Source organism: Pseudochaenichthys georgianus, chromosome 17 (genome assembly GCF_902827115.2).
Source record: "Pseudochaenichthys georgianus chromosome 17, fPseGeo1.2, whole genome shotgun sequence".
NCBI lineage: Eukaryota > Metazoa > Chordata > Actinopteri > Perciformes > Channichthyidae > Pseudochaenichthys > Pseudochaenichthys georgianus.
This window is the reverse complement of record NC_047519.1, coordinates 40,925,933-40,945,275: the sequence shown is the minus strand read 5'-3', so window position 1 is coordinate 40,945,275 and position 19,343 is coordinate 40,925,933. Positions and strand designations below refer to the sequence as shown.

General features: G+C 39.9%; 1 protein-coding gene across 1 annotated transcript; it reads left to right on the top strand.

Annotated features, from left to right (window-relative positions):
• The first annotated feature begins 404 nt into the window (after window positions 1–404).
• On the top strand, window positions 405–14,750 carry LOC117462647 (STARD3 N-terminal-like protein). The gene is made up of 9 exons (XM_071206409.1): window positions 405–542; window positions 6,996–7,274; window positions 11,422–11,499; window positions 12,450–12,527; window positions 12,691–12,744; window positions 12,970–13,088; window positions 13,586–13,680; window positions 14,519–14,587; window positions 14,686–14,750. Exons 2-9 carry the CDS (start codon window positions 7,092–7,094, stop codon window positions 14,748–14,750), a joined length of 741 nt encoding a protein of 246 aa, XP_071062510.1. The 5' UTR covers window positions 405–542; window positions 6,996–7,091.
• The last annotated feature ends 4,593 nt before the right edge of the window (window positions 14,751–19,343 follow it).

The window sequence follows — 19,343 nt, the reverse complement described above, 5'->3', positions numbered from 1 at the left end:
TCAATACATGTGTATGGCATGTGGATTCAAATGTTACACCTGTGATACAAACACTGAATGCTTTCTAGCTAACAAACAAACAACTATGTGTGGGTACTGAAGACCTTACACATAAGGCTAATTGTGTTACAGCTTTTTAATTTGAGGATAAAAACAACATTAAAACATTAGGAAAGTTATAGAAGTTATAGTCAAAATGTGTTTATGAAAATGTTGGCAACGGTATAAAAACAGGTTATTTTGCTTCCCTGTAAATATTTAATTTGCTTAAACCTAAAAAAAGTAGGCTACAGTCCTTCAGTGAATGTATCGGAATGTATCCATCGCTATGACTTCCTTGATCAAATGAAAACGCGTCAGCTCCGGACTCCATATCCCATAGTTCATTGCGCCCGTTTCTTTGTATCACTTCCGGGTACTTCCATCCTGTCGAAAGGGAAACATATGACTCGTCTGCTGCGTTGAGACTGAAACCTGCGGACTAAAACCTTCCAACGGCTGCTTTAGGAAACTAAAATAAACATTTGGAGCAAGTTTTAAAGGTAAGAACTATGAAATAGGCTTTTATAAACCAGTTGAAATGCCTGCATTTGAGCTAACTCGCTAGCTTGGTTGTGTCATGAACGCTTGTAAACACCTTTAGTATGGCAGCTCTGTACACACCATGTTATTTAGATTTTATTTAACACATTTATGTTTGTTATTAAGCTTGTATGCTGCTTAAATGCTATGAGGCGATGCTTATGAATCCACAGTGCTGTTGTTGTTGTTGTTGGCCTACCAGGAAACCGGGTTTTTCCTGCACTTTTACACAAAATCAGGAATATCAAGTATTTAAAGTGATGCCTTGAAGCTTTAATTTGAAGCCAGCTTACCTAAAGTGACATGAACCTCATCAGGAGAACCAGTGGAGGAATGTTCATGTATTCAATTGTTGTATTTAAGTACACATTTGAAGTATGTGTGCTTAAGGCATTTCGATGTTGTGCTATTTCTGGTTCTACTTGAGCTACATTTCAGATGCGATGTTGTCCTTGACCCCAATACACTTATTTGACAGCTGTAGATTATTAATACAACATATGAATTACCTTATAAATGATGTTGACTTTGAGTATCTCCAGGTTCTGCCACAGCTAATGCTAAAAATCAGCCAATAAATGATGATTTATTATTTACCTCTACAAGCTGCAAAATGATCGTGATATATAATTGTATACTTATGCTTTTGTACTTTAAATAGATTTTAAATAGTAAGTAATAATTAAGTAAAAGATCTGAGTACTTCTTCCCCCTCTGAACAAAAAAACGAGCATGTATTCATTTAAATAAGCTGTCTGTGTGCCGCATAATTGAGTTTTTGGTTACATGTATTGGGCTTTGAGAGATATATTGTACATGTGTTTTCATTTGGAAAATGCAAAACCCTAGAATAAAACGTGAGCACAGTTTTGAGTTTGTTTTTTACTTCACCTGCGCTTTATCATCACTTTATTACGTTTATTGTCACATATTGCTGTAGATGTGTCTAGACTCCGTGACATCCAGGCCACTCAGGATTAACCTCCTCCATCTTATCTCCACCAGCAACTAGAATGTTTAGATGGTTCACTTTAGTCTAAGTTCAAACGGTTTGGTCACAATTTATGTAAACACATATTTTCAAGGCACTCCTTTATAATTATTGGGATAACCAGGTTTGAAATCATTCCAATGTAAACTATAGGACAGTACCCAAAAATATCCTTTTAAAACTGGACCTTCGACCCAAAACCAGCTGTTGACTTGTGGATGCAAGCAGCTCATGGCAGACTCAACCAGAGAGGAAGAAGTAGGCCTTCATCATCAGCTACCATGTCTGACAGAGAGGAGAACAGTGAGGAGGGTAGTGATGACAGCTTGTAGGATTACTGGTCGTGCTAATGTTGTCAGTGTTCACCTCTGTGTGTTCTGTGTTCACCTCTGTGTGTTCAGTGCCGTGTGTCTGGCAAATAAAGTCAAGACCCCTCAAAAATTACGGTTTATTTAATTTTAAGGATGAGCACCAAGCAACATCTCCAGGTCCTCCTTTGAGAACCAGGGCAAAGAAGCGATGTGCACCCCTGACTATAACGTCTTTTCAAGTGGTCTGCCAACTCTTTTCTCCATTCATCTATTCCCTTTCTGAGTCCATAAACAAAAAAGTGGAACAAATATCCCAAATTCACGTCTTCAGATTATCCACCGAGGAGCCAGAGACATTACATTTGCTCTCAATACATTTCACTTAGTATGTGCTTGTTATTAAGTTTAGACGGCCTCGTTTAGTTTAACGATATCTCTATATACTATTCCGTTATAGGGTGATAAATCATCGTGATTGAATATCACAGCGGTTTTCTGTTTTAAGGAAAGGGAGTTTAGCTAAATCAAACGAATGGATGTCTCAGTACAAAATATTGCTTCCACTTTTTCCAAGTTGCCTTAAATTGGTTTTTCTAATGTCTCATGGAGAAAGAGATTCTTCCCGTTACAAATATTAAAGTGTTTTATATACCAGTCATTTACTAATGGGGTTTCCGGTACTTCCTCTTTGACTACAGTCACATTTCCAAACAGGTGCATTTTGTGGCTCTCTTATTAAATGTGGCATGAAGATTTGTGTAGCTCTAATCCAGGCTCGTCCTAGTTTCACGGTGACGTACGGTATGTTATGAATCGATACTTTATTTCAAATAAGGTTTAGAATCGTTAAAGTCCTCAGTTTCAGTTGAGAGTGATTACCCGCTTTGAATTCACAAACCTTCTTGTAGCTGATTGTGTTGTGTTTATTTGCATATTTCCTGTCGGTGTTCAGTTGCAGCACAATCTCATTTCTAGCAGCGATAAAGTTCTGATAAATGAACTGCACACGTCCAACAGGTGTGGGTATTTCTTCTCGGGAGCTCGTGGAGACCATACCAGAGCTAAGAGGAGAGTAAATACCTGACCTCCATTCATCAGCTGGACAGAAATAACTCTCCAGATGGATGATTATATTGCTCTGAGTGTGAGTTGTACGTCTATTACTTTGGGGAGTTCCTTAAGTCGCCAAAAAATCAAATAAATAAATACAGATGTCGGAGGCCTGATCTAATTGATTGGATGTATTTTTGTATATATTTCCCATATAATCAGCTGGTAGTCGTGCTGCTCTGGTGTCACAGTGTTATGCACAGATATGCTTTGGTCTTAAAGGTGACATGTCATGCTTTTCCGGTTATCACCCGTCCCCTTGTGTGTTATGAAGGTTTTTATGCATGTAAACGGTCTGCAGAGTCAAAACCCTCGAGACACCCTGGAGCGAGTAAAACTCTAACACAGAAAATACCTCCCCAAAAGGCCTCGTTGGAGATACGTCACTGTCCATTTGATTCTTCCGGGGACATCATGATGTCATGTCGTCCCCGGAACGAAATGGACCAATCCGTGGAGCCGTTACGTTACGTCTGCGCTGATTGGTCCAAATTGACCAATCCACGGACTTCCTCACACACTCAGTGCAGGCAGCTCTGCTGATCTCTCCTCCCTGGCTGCAGGCTGATAACAGACAGTTGGGATCGCGGCGAAATTCTCTCCGCAGACCCATTCTCACAGCGTTTATCAACCTTTCTCTTACTCAGTATCAAGCCACACTTATTGTTTTTACTTCGGCTGTGACTTTGTGTGTGCTCAGGGTGAGTCTGGCTGTGTTTCGCTGTGTATCGCTAAACAAGGAAACCACACCTCCACGGAGCTTAGCGCGATTCACAACGTCCCGACCAATCAGAGCACACTGTGCTCACAGGGAGGGTGGGGGGCAAGAGCTGCAACGAGCCGTTTAGTGGAGAGAGTGAATACACATACTTTACAGAGATGCTGTATGAGAAACCAATGTGAGTTTGGAAAATTGCACAGTATGCAGTGTGCGAAAAAGTACACGTCCCACCGTCCGGGACGTGTTATTTACAATATCGGACAAGTAGATCTTTGAATTGACTTGTCCGCCGGACAAGTGACGTTTTTCGCCCTGATTTATTGACAAATGATTGATAAATTCAGTTTACAAAAGGCAGAACTCATTCGCAAATTGTACGTGTCCGCCATTGTTCGTTTAGAAATGTAGTTTCGGTTCTGCTTGTCGATTCCTAAGGAAATGCATCTCGCCGCTTTCTGTACAGTTAACGGGGCGGGCGGAGCGGAGCGGGAAGTGTAGCACAGTGGCAGGGTTGGGAAGCAAAACTCGGTTCCGAGTAGGAACAAATAACAATTGTCCGGTCCCGGGATTAATAAGAGTTGTGAGGCCAGGAAGCGAGGCCGAGCCCCGCGGACTGCAGCTCTCTCTATGCTCCGTATCAGCTGATCGCTGCACGGTGCAGCTCAGCGTCTCTCTCTCTCTCTACACACAGCAGATCCGCTGCCCGTTTAACAGCCGCATCTTTGTCAAACTTTCTTATGTTCTTTCTCTAACACGTAATGAAGGTTATTAAGCGTTTTAGCTCATGTGTTTGTAAAAGTAAATAAATGCGTGCAAGCGTCTTTGAGTTGTAGAAAAGCGCTAAGCCTATAGGCTATACATATAATGTATTATTATTATTATTAGGTTATGTATGTCCTATGTGTTGGACATGTGTGGTTGGACTCTGTCTCACAGGCAGGTTGCAGTGTAACATCAGAGGACACTGGGCCAATTGTACATTCTCAAACTGCACCACTTAGAACTAACTAAACAATGCAAAGATTATTTTTATATAATTGTATTCAATAACAATAAGAAATTCAACAGTATGAAGTGATTTGTAAATAGGAATACAGATTAGGACTTAATGTTTTCATAAATATATTTTTCTCCCAGTTTGTCATGGGACTTATTTTTACCCTCTCAAAGAACTGGAACTGAGAACCGAAAATAACCGGAATCGAAAAGCAGAACCGGAATCGTTAAAATCCAAACGATACCCAACCCTTTGTGTGATGCAATACAATCTTGCATTTGTTGTAAAAACCGTGGGAAAATGTAAAATACGATGACGAAGAAGAAGATTCCAGTGGCCCCAATTTTTGTCCATTCTGGACAAGTGAAAAATGTATTCGGACAAGTAAATTGCCAAACTCACTTGTCCATGGACAAGTACTCTCTAAAAACTTTTTCTCACACTGGTATGAATCTATTCTAGTAGACCTCAACGATGGAACTATGATCAGTGGAAATGACGTGGGACCTTTAAGACTGGAAGAGTTTCTTCTGCGGATGCACGGTAACGCTGCAGAAACACAAGTATTTCAGTCAAATCCACTCATCCTTAGAGATCCTGTGACCAGTAGTGCCAACGTACTACTTCCTTCTTTTGAAATTAGTAAGTAGTCCTACTCTACTTCATTTGAGGAGCCACTATCATACTTTGGTCTTAACTAACTACAGGAAAGGGAAACCCGCAAAAAGCACAATGGGGATGAACAAAGGACGGTGTCTAGTGACGAAACTGTTTCCATAATACCTTAAATCTCGTGTGGCATTTCTCTACTGTATGTTTTCTTTATTGGTGTTCAACTTCCTCACACCGACCCTGAAATGAGGAACACTGCACTGCACTGCAACACAAACCCTTATTCTTCTCAGTTCTTGGTGACATTTAAGCTTTATCGGGTTAAACTTAAAGGCTAGTGTGGTTTAAAATACGCTCAGGCATGTCAAGAGGAATTGGATGGTCGTCGTGGTTTCATTGGAAGTTACAGTAAATGATTTGACCGTCCTTTTCTGCTATAATAAAAAAACACTGACCATTAGATCATATTGACACTGTCCAATCAACCTCAGATGTCTTTACAGATAATGTGGAAAGTACAGTTTGATTCTTGTGTTTTGGTTTTTAATAACCTGCTATTCAACCTGGAGATTCACCCTGTTCAAAGGCATGTATTAACTGGTTGGGGTTAGAGTTAGGGTTAACCCTAACCAGAAGGATTTAAGGTCACTTTAAGCCTAACACTGATTTAAGAAGGCTAGGGAAGAAGCACTGAAGTATGAAATATGAACATCAGGAGATCCCTCCGTCAGAGTGACTTACTGTGAGTGCAAAAGAGTTCAAATCAGATTCACTTCCTGAGACAAAGACATTGGAAACATGTATTTTGGCTAAAGGTCGGACACTGTTATCTGGGTCATGTGACAAATCTGTTTTACAATAATCCTGCCAGGAAACTAATGAAGAAGTAACGCAATCACATGTGTTTGGTTTTCAGTCACAAACAACACAAGAACATCCGTGTTCTTTGTTCTTTATTATCCAGCAGAACTCGGGTTGTATGGAAGTCGATGAGAACATGAGCCTTGGCAAGTCGATGCTCTCAATGGCTAGTTTTGACATTTTCACAACACTTTTGACGTGTATTGTGACTTTTTACCCATTATTATTTAAAAGAATGTTTTCATTATACTTTTTGACATATATACTATTACTGAAAGAAAAAATCTACATACTATAATATTAATGTTGTCACAATATCTTTGACATATATACTATGACTTTTTAAAATGAATACTTTTTGATGTCATTTTTACAATATTACTTTTTCCATATTGTTATCCTACAACTAATTATTTAAATATTGTTTGACATACTATAATGTAATGTGTGTTCATGGTATTATTCAAACAAACCTAAATAATATAGTATATAAAATACAATATATGTCAAAAATGTCATGTTTTATGTTGAAAAGGTCATATTACTGTAGGTACATTTAAAATATAAATATAAAAATCTTATTATAGTATGTTGAAAAATTATATAGAAAAGTCCAATTTATATATTTCAAAAAATACAATGAAACATTCTTAGTATATTATAAAAATAAATATGAAAAAAGTGGCATTATGTATATGAAAAATACTGTGAAAGAATTCTTACTACAGTATGTTAATAAAAAACTCAATAGAATAAAAAAAACAACAATTTAAATCCCATGATTTCCCTTCTTCTTCCTCCTCCCTGTAGCTGCAGTGATGAAGGTGAGCTCCTCAGAGAGAGTCATCCTCCACTGACCCTCCTCGGATGCCCCTCCTCCTCCTCCTCTTCCTCCTCTAACCTGTGATGGACAGCAGGTGCAGCAGCGCAGGGGGGGGCTACTCCATCCACAGTACTCCCATCTCCACCCGCATGGAGTCCTTCGAGGCCGGAGAGAAGAAGTGCATCTCCGACGTGAGGAGGACCTTCTGCCTCTTCGTCACCTTCGACCTCCTCTTCATCACCCTGCTCTGGATCATAGAGCTCAACGTAAGAACACCAATACTATCAATACTACTACTGATACTACTACTACTACTACTACTACTACTACTACTACTACTGTACTACTACTACTACTACTACTACTACTACTACTACTGAACAATACTACCAATACTACCAATACTACCAATACTACTACTACTACCACTACTACTACTACTACTACTGCTACTACTGAACAATACTACCAATACTACCACTACTACTACTACTACTACTACTACTACTACTACTACTCACCCTACTCTGGATCATAGAGCTCAACGTAAGAACACCAATACTATCAATACTACTACTACTACTACATCCGCTAATGCTACAACTACTAAACTTCTAATACTAACCACTATTTCTACTAACCACTACTACTACTGCTACTACTACTTCATATAAAAATAATAATAAAAATAATAATAATAATAATAATGATACAAATAAATGACGTATTAAATATACTACTACAAATAATAATATTGATAATAACAAATACATTTAGTATAATAAAATATAACAAATAAATCAAATCTGTATCAAATAGTAGAGTCAATAAAATATAAAGATTCCTTCACTTAAAGGTGGGGTAGGTCATTTTGGAGAAACCGGCTCGAGATCGCTAGAATTTGAAAATACACAACCGGAACAAATCTGCCCCTTCCTCACAGAGCCCCTCCTCCAATACACACGAACGCGCACATGACCAATGAGGGCACGAGATAAGTTTGGTAAAATTGTCCATAAAAAACTATTATATTCGTAAAGTGTACAGCTAATATATATTTATATAAAAATGTATTTTATATAAAACAATATATTTTTGAGTGGGCTGTATCTGTCGAAAATTGCTAGCTACTGTCTGCTGTACACTCTTAGAAGGGATGTATCCATGTATCCAGAAGGCATCCATCTGACAATATATATTATAGTCTTAATTTATGTATATTATTATAAGTGTATGTACTTTAAAGTATTGTTCTCACTAACCTTTTACGTCTTGGTATAACCAGAACATTAAATCATTAAAAAATGATGTTACTTTAATCAATAATTAAGATTATTTGTAATTGCGGTCTTACTAGATGTTATGGTAATCCGTACGGTACTATTTATGATATGTTCGTCTTACTTTATGTATTTTTGACATTAAATAGAATAGTAACAAACATTACATCTCTAAAATAATGTTAATTTAATCACTAATAAGGATAATAGTTAGATGCATGTATGTCTTGCCTATTTAATTATTTTTTACTGAACTCAAAGTGTTGGACCAACCTAACAAACAACTAAAATATTAAATATATTTAACTTTTATATGTGATATCTCTCTGTTTGTTAGCACTTCATAATCAGCGGGTTGTAGTGAGAGCTATGTCTGGTTTCTCAGAATAATAAATAGTTCCTGAATGAGATTTAAACTGAAGTGAAAGATTAACCCGTGTCAGGCTTCGGTAATAAAACAGTTTCAGTTACGAGCTGCACTTCCTGTTAAAAACCTCATTCCTCTCATGGTGACGATAACACTTCGGCTCAATAAAGTAGATCCAGTCTGACTAGGGTTGCGTCCGAATAGTCCGTTTAGCTTAGGAACCTTCCTGACGGAGTGAAATGACCCGGAAGTCCCTCAGTGGCAGCCGTGATAAGTGCCGTTTGAATTCTCTAGATGAAAGGAAAGGAGGTTTCAAACTTCCTTTATAACCTCCTTTAGCTTAGGAACCACTGGACCTCCCTAACCGAGAGGAGAGGAGAAAGTGCTGCCCCACAATGCCTTGCAGCCGCAGCATTTGCCGTCACTCAACAGTCGGCGGTTCACGGGAACAACCGATTATGACGGAGAAGTTATATCATGAAAGTTACGGTGCTTATAAAGCATTTTAAAACGTATGTGGGAAGTTGCCCAAGTGCGTTGTTTTGAACGTTCATAAGTATTATAATCAAAAAGAGAAATATGAATGTTTATTTATGACACGAAATTATCAAATAAAGTCAACATTTCACAGTCTTTACTGAGCTGTGTGGGGTTTGTTCAGCATCAGAGCACGGAGCAGAGTCTCTAGATGAGTTTACAGAAGTCCCTCGTTCTTATTGAACATCCATGTTGTAGTCCGCTGTATAGAAAACTGTAGTTTCCATAGTTACCCCACAGCAGCAGACGCACATTCAGGACGTCCGCTGGCGCATCATAAACACGTCGGATAGTGAACGTGCAGTCGGATTCTCTAAAGCACCGCAGTCTCTTCTCCTAAGTCCTTTTGAATTCTCCTATCCACTATCCCTTAACCCCGTGACGTTTCACTCAGAGGTCAAGGAATAGACAATAGGGATAGACGTTAGGAGCTGATTTTTGGATTATTCGACCGCAACCCAGGACTTTATTATTAACTCTTACGTCATAGTTTTTTAAATTCTCACGTTTACTTTGTCCATGTCTTTGGCATTTAAAAGTGTCCTTTAGTGTTTTACGGCAGAGGTACGCCCTTCTTTGGATTCAATATTAATAATAATACACTTTAATTATATAGCACCTTTCAAACGGAGCTAGAAGGTGCTTTTACAGAAAAACAGAACACATTTAAATACATGCAGAGAATGAAATGATCGAGCGAGTAAAGGCAAAATAATAATAATACATTTACATTTCTTGACAAACCCTACTATGGATCATTCAAAGATAATCATTAGTTGCAGCTTTGGTCACTACATTCATTATATTTGCCGCTTTAAGTAGTTCCATGTAACTCAATGTAAGTTTTGTTTTTATTCAAACCTTTATCGTTTTGTAATTATCCGTGGCAGAAATCCAAGTGAATAATGTAGCTTTATCAAGTGTTCGAAGACGCTTTACAGAGATAAGAAAAAAAAGATAAGTCTAATTTTAAATCGAGCAATAAAACCACATTTGTCAAAAGGACATGTCATCAATCACACGTTAAAAGCTGGTCTAAAAAGGCGAGTCATCCCAGGTCAAATGAAACACAGCGAGTAAAGAAGCATATATCCAAAGATACGCTCTGTTTTCAGACCTTAAACACACAAAAAAACAAGTTTATATAAATTGTTTTTATGATATATTCATGTATTAAATCCACTTTAAGAGTGACGGTTACGGAACGTCCACACGGCGCCGGCGCGTTGAAGCTTGCCGGTGGGCGTGTCTGCCGCGCGACCAACAACCAATCACATGAATCTCCCGCCCCGATTGGCTAGAGCTTGTACTGGCATATGATTTGATTGGCTGGCGCTTCCGTCGACGCTTGAAAAGTTGAACGTTTCTCAACTTTCGAAGCGAGCAACGGAGGCAAAGCGACGGAACCACAATGCAGTTCGGCAAAGCGTGACGTCACCCCATTCACAGTGGATGGGAAGCGTCTCCGTTGAAGCGACGCTCGCTGCCGCGTGGACGGGCCGTTACTTCATGGAGCTGCAAAGAAGCCCATTTTTGGAGATTTACGGCCCACACTACAGCGTCGACAGCTTCAATCTGCCCATTCACTTTGAATGCGGTGACGTCACGTTGCCTTGCTTTTTAGCCGAACTGAATTGTGGGTAGCAGAGCGGTCCGTCTCCGCCGGAGTAGCCAGCGCCAGCCAATCAAATCCCGTTTCGGAAAATCTGACAGCTGAAGCCGTAGCCAATCAAACCGCGTCTAAGCTGGGAGAGATATCCCGCCGTTCATTTCCATATTTCAAAAAAAGTCGGAGGAGAAACTAACTATCGCCGTAGCAAATCACCCGGTTTTGTATGACCAGACCCTCTTCACCTACCGGGATACAAACCGGAGGAACCAGGCATGGAGGGAGGTGGCAGAGACAGTGGGGGAAACTGGTAGGTCTTCGCCTGTTTGGGGAGTTTATATATATATATATATATATTGCTCCCATAAAATCCCCGGGGTTTTTGCTTTGTATGTCGGGGGCGGGAGATTCATGTGATTGGTTGTTGGTCGTGTTGCTTGAATAAAATCCCCAAGCTCCAGACACGCCCAGCTCCAAGCTTTTTTTGAAGCTGTAGTGTGGACGCTCCGTAAGTGCTTTTTCAGCCTCAAGTATTTCTTATGAAATGAGGAATTAGTTACAAGCAGTGCAAGAGAACACATTTTATACAGAGGCTCACATTTCCTACTTTGTGTTTGCAGGTAAACGGCGGGATTCAGTCGCAGCTGGAAAGAGAAGTTCTGCACTACGACTACCACGCCTCCTTCTTCGACATCTTTGTGAGTCCTTGCTCTTTTTTTTTTGCATATTATTTTCATACCAAATAAATAGACCAACCAAATATGCAAACGCAACTCAAGACATATTGATTTGAATAAAGTGCAGCTTTTGAGCTGTTGTTGGTTGTTTGTAGTGTTGTTTGTGTGTACAAAGAAAAGTGTGTTGTGTTGGATATGAATGAATAATCCGTCAATAAATGATTATAATAATGATGATAGTTATTTATAGAGTCATTGATACGTTTTACCGGGTTCTTACGGTCACTAAAAACCTGGAAAAGTCTTGGAAATTCCAAACTGCTAATTCCAGGCCCTGGAAAAGTTTTGGAAATGTAACTAAAGTTGCATCAAATATAATTTATATTTTTATCTAATCGCCAAAATAGTAATACTATAATGATAATAAATACTGTATCGTAATGAAACGTAAAATGGCATTTAACTGACGAGGTGTTTTGCCGGTGAGAGATTTGAGTTGCTTGAGCGTGTAGGAGCTAGTAAGCCAACTACTTGATTTGTTTTAGAGGCACGACATGTTGCAGACCTTATTTTCTTGTTCTATGTTAAAATAAACCATTTTCAGTGGAACCGCTGAGAAAGAGTCATTTTTTGGTCATGGAAAATGAGGTGAAGGTCCTGGAGAAGTCATGGAAAATCTGAAAAGTGTGTGAAACCCTGGTTTTAAAAAATACAGAAAGTGTTGAAAAAGCTCATGCATTTCTGTGTGAATAGTTATATGAACATCGTATGCTTGTATGGATCTTATGTGTATCTATGTTGTACCTTAGGGTGGCTCAATGTGGTATTTGACTTGATCCCTTTTTCCTATCCTCTCCTTTATTTTCTGTTTTTCATCCTACTGTCCTTTAAATCTTTCTTTCCTAAAATGCGTCCTTCTTCCTCCTCTCCACTACTTCCTCATCTCGTCTTCCTCCTCTCTTCCTCCTCAGCTCCTGGCAGTCTTCAGGTTTGCGGTCCTCATCTTGGCGTACGCCGTCTGCCGGCTCCGTCACTGGTGGGCCATCGCGGTGAGATGTTATTAAATGATATTATTTCTGCCAGTAGAGGGCGCTGTTGAGTTAAACGCTCTACTAAAGTACTTTCTGAGTCATTGATTTGTCACGTATTCGTATGAAAACCTGTAATAATTAACCCTTTAATGTCTCCTCTCTCTCTCTCTCTCTCTCTTAGATCACGACTGCAGTCAGCTGTGCTTTCCTGATCGTTAAAGTCATTTTATCAAAGGTAAGAGTCCTAAGGATTCATTATTATTAAAAAGGAGACGTCCAAAGATAGCCACCATTTTGTACGAATATGTTTACAACTGTTTTATGACCTAGATCATTATTGACCTTTTCACACGAATTGCTCATAAACAATGGTTTGAGAGGTTTTCTGTAGTTTTCCCCCGACGTTTCTCACCCCTTTTTTTAAAATTATTTCATGTTATATTTGATGTTGCTCTTCCAGCTGCTGTCTCAGGGTGCGTTCGGGTACTGCTGCCCATCATCTCCTTCGTGGTTGGCCTGGATAGAAACCTGGCTGCTGGACTTCAAGGTTCTGCCACAGGAGAACGAGGAGCTCAACCGTGAGTCACAGATATTCAGCCATGCAGTGTTATTATCAAGGTTTATTTAGACGGGTGTAATCTCAAGTGTCTCTTTCAGAATACTTTTGTCTAACCTTTGGGGAAACTGAGAGCCCATAGTGTTCCCGTTAGTGTTGACTTCCTTTCTGTCTTCTTCTGATGATTTCTCTGACGTACCTTTTCCCTTCTCTGTTCTCTTTGTCTTTTCTTTACTGAGGAAACGTCAGCCATCATGAATCCAAAGTTGTGTGCTCTCAAATATAAAATGTATATTAAAAGGGGAAACTAATGTTCGTCGTCCACAGCTGACGTTAAATGTACTTATTTGTGCGTGTTGATATACTTCACATAGTTCCTCGATCAAAGGGCCCAAAGCAGCAGTCTTATATTGTTGTATAAAACACCACTGAATGTCCAACTTGACCAATCAGAATCAAGTAGATCAAACTGCTTGCTGCTTACATATGTTTGTCTTCGCTCCTCTCTGTGTCTCAGGGGGTTTCAGTCCCTCATGGACGCAGAGCGAGCTCCTCTCATGGGTGCCGGCCCGTTATCTGACGGTCAGTTCTACGCTCCACCGGAGTCGGTGGCAGGTCAGTGAACGCCACCACGAAACACACCTCGAACTCATCACTTGTCTCCCGTCATTTTAATAACTCTTATTTCTCACTCTGTACCTCCATCATCTTTGTTATTGGTTTGTTTATAGAGCCCCCTAGTGGCAGGAAAACACATTAGAATCTGAATACTTGGTTTCGTGATAGTTTTTAAATAAAAGATAAAGAATAAAATAAAATATAATACAACTATTTATATTAAAATATCAGTTTTGAAGTTGAAATGTGCAATTAAATTATAAAACACATTTAAATAAAGATATTTATGCAAACAATCAGAAATTAAATTAAGTAACATGTCATCAAAACATCAAATAGATTAGAATATAAATAGTTATATAAAGATAATGAGTTTATTTAAGAATGTGCAATAGAAAGACAAATAATGTATTTAAACATAGGAAGTTAAAGTATAATAATAGGTAATAAAAGATCAAATCAAATAAATAAATACAAAATTAAGAAACATAAGACGTCGAAGTTAAAATGTGCCCATTGCACTACAATATAAACATGTATTTAACAAGGGTTAGTGGTTTGTTAGTATTAATACAATATGTATGCTGAATTTCAGAGTTTGAAGGTTTGAATGTGTAATAATCCGAATTTTCAGAATCCAAAAAATCTATAATAAAAGATCAAATAAAGACTTCTAAGTAAAAATGAGCACATTGCACGACAATATCTAACATATTTATTCAAACAGTGGAGTATTGGTGTTAATGCTGAGAGTTAAAAAAGTTTTTAAGTAAAATTAGAGTTGTGATTTTTTGGTGTTCATCTTCACACCGATGTGTTTCTCTTGTGTTTTCAGACTCTGACGAGGAGCTGGATGATAAACATGATCCAGAGAAAGATCTCATTCAGCAGCTGACCCTAACAGGTAAACATCTCATGTGTAATTTGTGACGATAACGCACAAACAAATCTGCATTTTCACCCAAATCATGAACCTAATTGTCCCTTTTGTGCTCCCCTCAGGGTCTGCTCTCCTGAAGAAACGCTGCCTTACACATTCAGCCATTTTACTTTTTATTTGCCTCTGAGAAGTCTCTGTTTAGTCATACCCACAATGCACCTCTTCTGTCTGATATCAGTTCTTCTGCATGTGCACCTGGGCCTGGAGAAAGAGGCACATATTCCTTTTCACAGGGTCTTTTTCCTCACATTGAATATTCTTTGGTGCTCGAAGGAGAATTCATATTATCGGATATTTAAAACACCTAACTGCACGCAGGAATTCCAACTTCTTTACAGATTGAATCGGTGCATTTTACAGGGTTTTTACTCCTTGTTTGATAAAAACGCAGTTCATTTCTTCTCTTGGGTATACATGTGTTTATTTGTTTTCATAAGCGTGGGTCTCAATTTACTGTAAAAGAAATAAAGCTTGCTCCAAAAACTCTGCAAAAAGTAAATGAAGGATTCTTTTTTTTTCTGGCCAGTTTTGAACCGTTGGACCTGGTGTGTAGCAAATGTGATTTTAGTTAACGGAGCGATGCACTTAAACTGAGTATATGAACTGTAAACCGATCTAAAAGAGCTGCTGTTAAAACATATGTGGAGCTCAAAAGTATATAAAACATGTATATATGTATTCATGCATGCCCTTAGCAAGCCGAGTGATTTGTTTTATTGAAAAGTCTGGAGAATGGAATCATTAAAATGTGAAATCTGTGGAGTTGAGTTTTTTTTATTTCTTAAAGAACTGAAGTCAAATTACTTGCTTTACTTAATGGCTAGTTTTCAGAATATTTTTATAGAATATTTCTTATAAATATGAAAGAAATCATAGTATAGTATGTTTGGAAAATGGGGAATACATGAAGCTCAGCGCAAGGTTCAACCAGGAAGACCGTCTTTAACTCATTAATTCACTATTTCTATGTTACTACTCTCTCTCCTCTCAATAAGTGACCGGGGGCGTCACTCCCCAGCTCAACCAATCACTTCGCTCTATTCTCACAAGCCTATCATAGTGCTCCGATTAACCCTTTTTAAATCTGCTCTCCCCTCTGACAGCTGTCATTTTCAGGTGACTCGACGCAACCCTTCCTCCACCCCTTTTTCACCTCCTGTCCCCTCTGAATCCAGGGTCAAGCCAAGCCACTCCCCTTCAGACCGAACCCAACCATCCATTCACCACCACCAGTGTCAAGCTAAGCCACTCCCCTTCAGACCGACCCCAAGGTTGCGGTCGAATAGTAAAAAAATCAGCTCCTATCTCCTATTCCTTGACCTCTTAGTGAAACGTTAAGGGATAGTGGATAGGAGAATTCAAAGGACTTAGGAGAAGAGACTGCGGTACTTTAGAGAATCCGAATGCACTTTCAATATTCGACGTGTTTATGATGCGCCAGCGGACGTCATAAATGTGCGTCTGCTGCTGTGGGGAAACTATGGAAACCACAGTTTTCTATACAGCGGACTACAACATGGATGTTCAATAAGAACGAGGGACTGCTGTAAACTCATCTAGAGACTCTGCACCGTGCTCTGATGCTGTTGCTTTGCTTATGAACGGGGACAACAGAGAAACATATTCTTCATGACCAAGTTGGAATTGAAATAAAAAGGAAAGTGAAACTTATGTTTAAGGTTATAGCTCCTCCATTATCGCTCCTCGCTGCTCGGTCCTCCGGCAAAAATAAGGCCATTGGGACGCTACTCAAGATGGCGCAGACAAATCAACTTCCGGTGAGACCGAGGAGCGAGGAAATGAAAAATAAGAGAAGTGAGAAGGGCCCATAGAGAATTCGAACGGGACTTAGCATGGCTGCCACTGAGGGACTTCCGGGTCATTTCACTCCGTTAGGAAGGTTCAGTGGCGACTGGTCATTAGGGGCAGGCACAGCCCCACCTGGTGTCAGCAGAAACTATTAAAAAAATGATTACAAAAAATGCAACATAATATGTTTTAAGATCATGTTTAATCATCTGATTCGTCTGTACATTTCTGTTTTAGTCTGTGTTCTTCTAATTAGTGTCGACAGTGTGTGCCTATTGAGCTGTTAGAGCCATGTGCAGGGCCGGCCCTGACCAATTTGCCGCCCTAGGTGAGGAGGGTAGTGATGACAGCTTGTAGGATTACTGGTCGTGCTAATGTTGTCAGTGTTCACCTCTGTGTGTTCTGTGTTCACCTCTGTGTGTTCAGTGCCGTGTGTCTGGCAAATAAAGTCAAGACCCCTCAAAAATTACGGTTTATTTAATTTTAAGGATGAGCACCAAGCAACATCTCCAGGTCCTCCTTTGAGAACCAGGGCAAGAAGCGATGTGCACCCCTGACTATAACGTCTTTTCAAGTGGTCTGCCAACTCTTTTCTCCATTCATCTATTCCCTTTCTGAGTCCATAAACAAAAAAGTGGAACAAATATCCCAAATTCACGTCTTCAGATTATCCACCGAGGAGCCAGAGACATTACATTTGCTCTCAATACATTTCACTTAGTATGTGCTTGTTATTAAGTTTAGACGGCCTCGTTTAGTTTAACGATATCTCTATATACTATTCCGTTATAGGGTGATAAATCATCGTGATTGAATATCACAGCGGTTTTCTGTTTTAAGGAAAGGGAGTTTAGCTAAATCAAACGAATGGATGTCTCAGTACAAAATATTGCTTCCACTTTTTCCAAGTTGCCTTAAATTGGTTTTTCTAATGTCTCATGGAGAAAGAGATTCTTCCCGTTACAAATATTAAAGTGTTTTATATACCAGTCATTTACTAATGGGGTTTCCGGTACTTCCTCTTTGACTACAGTCACATTTCCAAACAGGTGCATTTTGTGGCTCTCTTATTAAATGTGGCATGAAGATTTGTGTAGCTCTAATCCAGGCTCGTCCTAGTTTCACGGTGACGTACGGTATGTTATGAATCGATACTTTATTTCAAATAAGGTTTAGAATCGTTAAAGTCCTCAGTTTCAGTTGAGAGTGATTACCCGCTTTGAATTCACAAACCTTCTTGTAGCTGATTGTGTTGTGTTTATTTGCATATTTCCTGTCGGTGTTCAGTTGCAGCACAATCTCATTTCTAGCAGCGATAAAGTTCTGATAAATGAACTGCACACGTCCAACAGGTGTGGGTATTTCTTCTCGGGAGCTCGTGGAGACCATACCAGAGCTAAGAGGAGAGTAAATACCTGACCTCCATTCATCAGCTGGACAGAAATAACTCTCCAGATGGATGATTATATTGCTCTGAGTGTGAGTTGTACGTCTATTACTTTGGGGAGTTCCTTAAGTCGCCAAAAAATCAAATAAATAAATACAGATGTCGGAGGCCTGATCTAATTGATTGGATGTATTTTTGTATATATTTCCCATATAATCAGCTGGTAGTCGTGCTGCTCTGGTGTCACAGTGTTATGCACAGATATGCTTTGGTCTTAAAGGTGACATGTCATGCTTTTCCGGTTATCACCCGTCCCCTTGTGTGTTATGAAGGTTTTTATGCATGTAAACGGTCTGCAGAGTCAAAACCCTCGAGACACCCTGGAGCGAGTAAAACTCTAACACAGAAAATACCTCCCCAAAAGGCCTCGTTGGAGATACGTCACTGTCCATTTGATTCTTCCGGGGACATCATGATGTCATGTCGTCCCCGGAACGAAATGGACCAATCCGTGGAGCCGTTACGTTACGTCTGCGCTGATTGGTCCAAATTGACCAATCCACGGACTTCCTCACACACTCAGTGCAGGCAGCTCTGCTGATCTCTCCTCCCTGGCTGCAGGCTGATAACAGACAGTTGGGATCGCGGCGAAATTCTCTCCGCAGACCCATTCTCACAGCGTTTATCAACCTTTCTCTTACTCAGTATCAAGCCACACTTATTGTTTTTACTTCGGCTGTGACTTTGTGTGTGCTCAGGGTGAGTCTGGCTGTGTTTCGCTGTGTATCGCTAAACAAGGAAACCACACCTCCACGGAGCTTAGCGCGATTCACAACGTCCCGACCAATCAGAGCACACTGTGCTCACAGGGAGGGTGGGGGGCAAGAGCTGCAACGAGCCGTTTAGTGGAGAGAGTGAATACACATACTTTACAGAGATGCTGTATGAGAAACCAATGTGAGTTTGGAAAATTGCACAGTATGCAGTGTGCGAAAAAAGTACACGTCCCACCGTCCGGGACGTGTTATTTACAATATCGGACAAGTAGATCTTTGAATTGACTTGTCCGCCGGACAAGTGACGTTTTTCGCCCTGATTTATTGACAAATGATTGATAAATTCAGTTTACAAAAGGCAGAACTCATTCGCAAATTGTACGTGTCCGCCATTGTTCGTTTAGAAATGTAGTTTCGGTTCTGCTTGTCGATTCCTAAGGAAATGCATCTCGCCGCTTTCTGTACAGTTAACGGGGCGGGCGGAGCGGAGCGGGAAGTGTAGCACAGTGGCAGGGTTGGGAAGCAAAACTCGGTTCCGAGTAGGAACAAATAACAATTGTCCGGTCCCGGGATTAATAAGAGTTGTGAGGCCAGGAAGCGAGGCCGAGCCCCGCGGACTGCAGCTCTCTCTATGCTCCGTATCAGCTGATCGCTGCACGGTGCAGCTCAGCGTCTCTCTCTCTCTCTACACACAGCAGATCCGCTGCCCGTTTAACAGCCGCATCTTTGTCAAACTTTCTTATGTTCT

Excerpts from the sequence above, each read along its gene's own strand:
- LOC117462647 (XM_071206409.1), top strand. The coding sequence starts at position 7,092 with ATGGACAGCAGGTGCAGCAGCGCAGGGGGGGGCTACTCCATCCACAGT. Across the intron at positions 11,500-12,449 it reads CCTCCTTCTTCGACATCTTT|CTCCTGGCAGTCTTCAGGTT; the intron begins GTGAGTCCTTGC and ends CTTCCTCCTCAG. Across the intron at positions 12,745-12,969 it reads TTAAAGTCATTTTATCAAAG|CTGCTGTCTCAGGGTGCGTT; the intron begins GTAAGAGTCCTA and ends TTGCTCTTCCAG.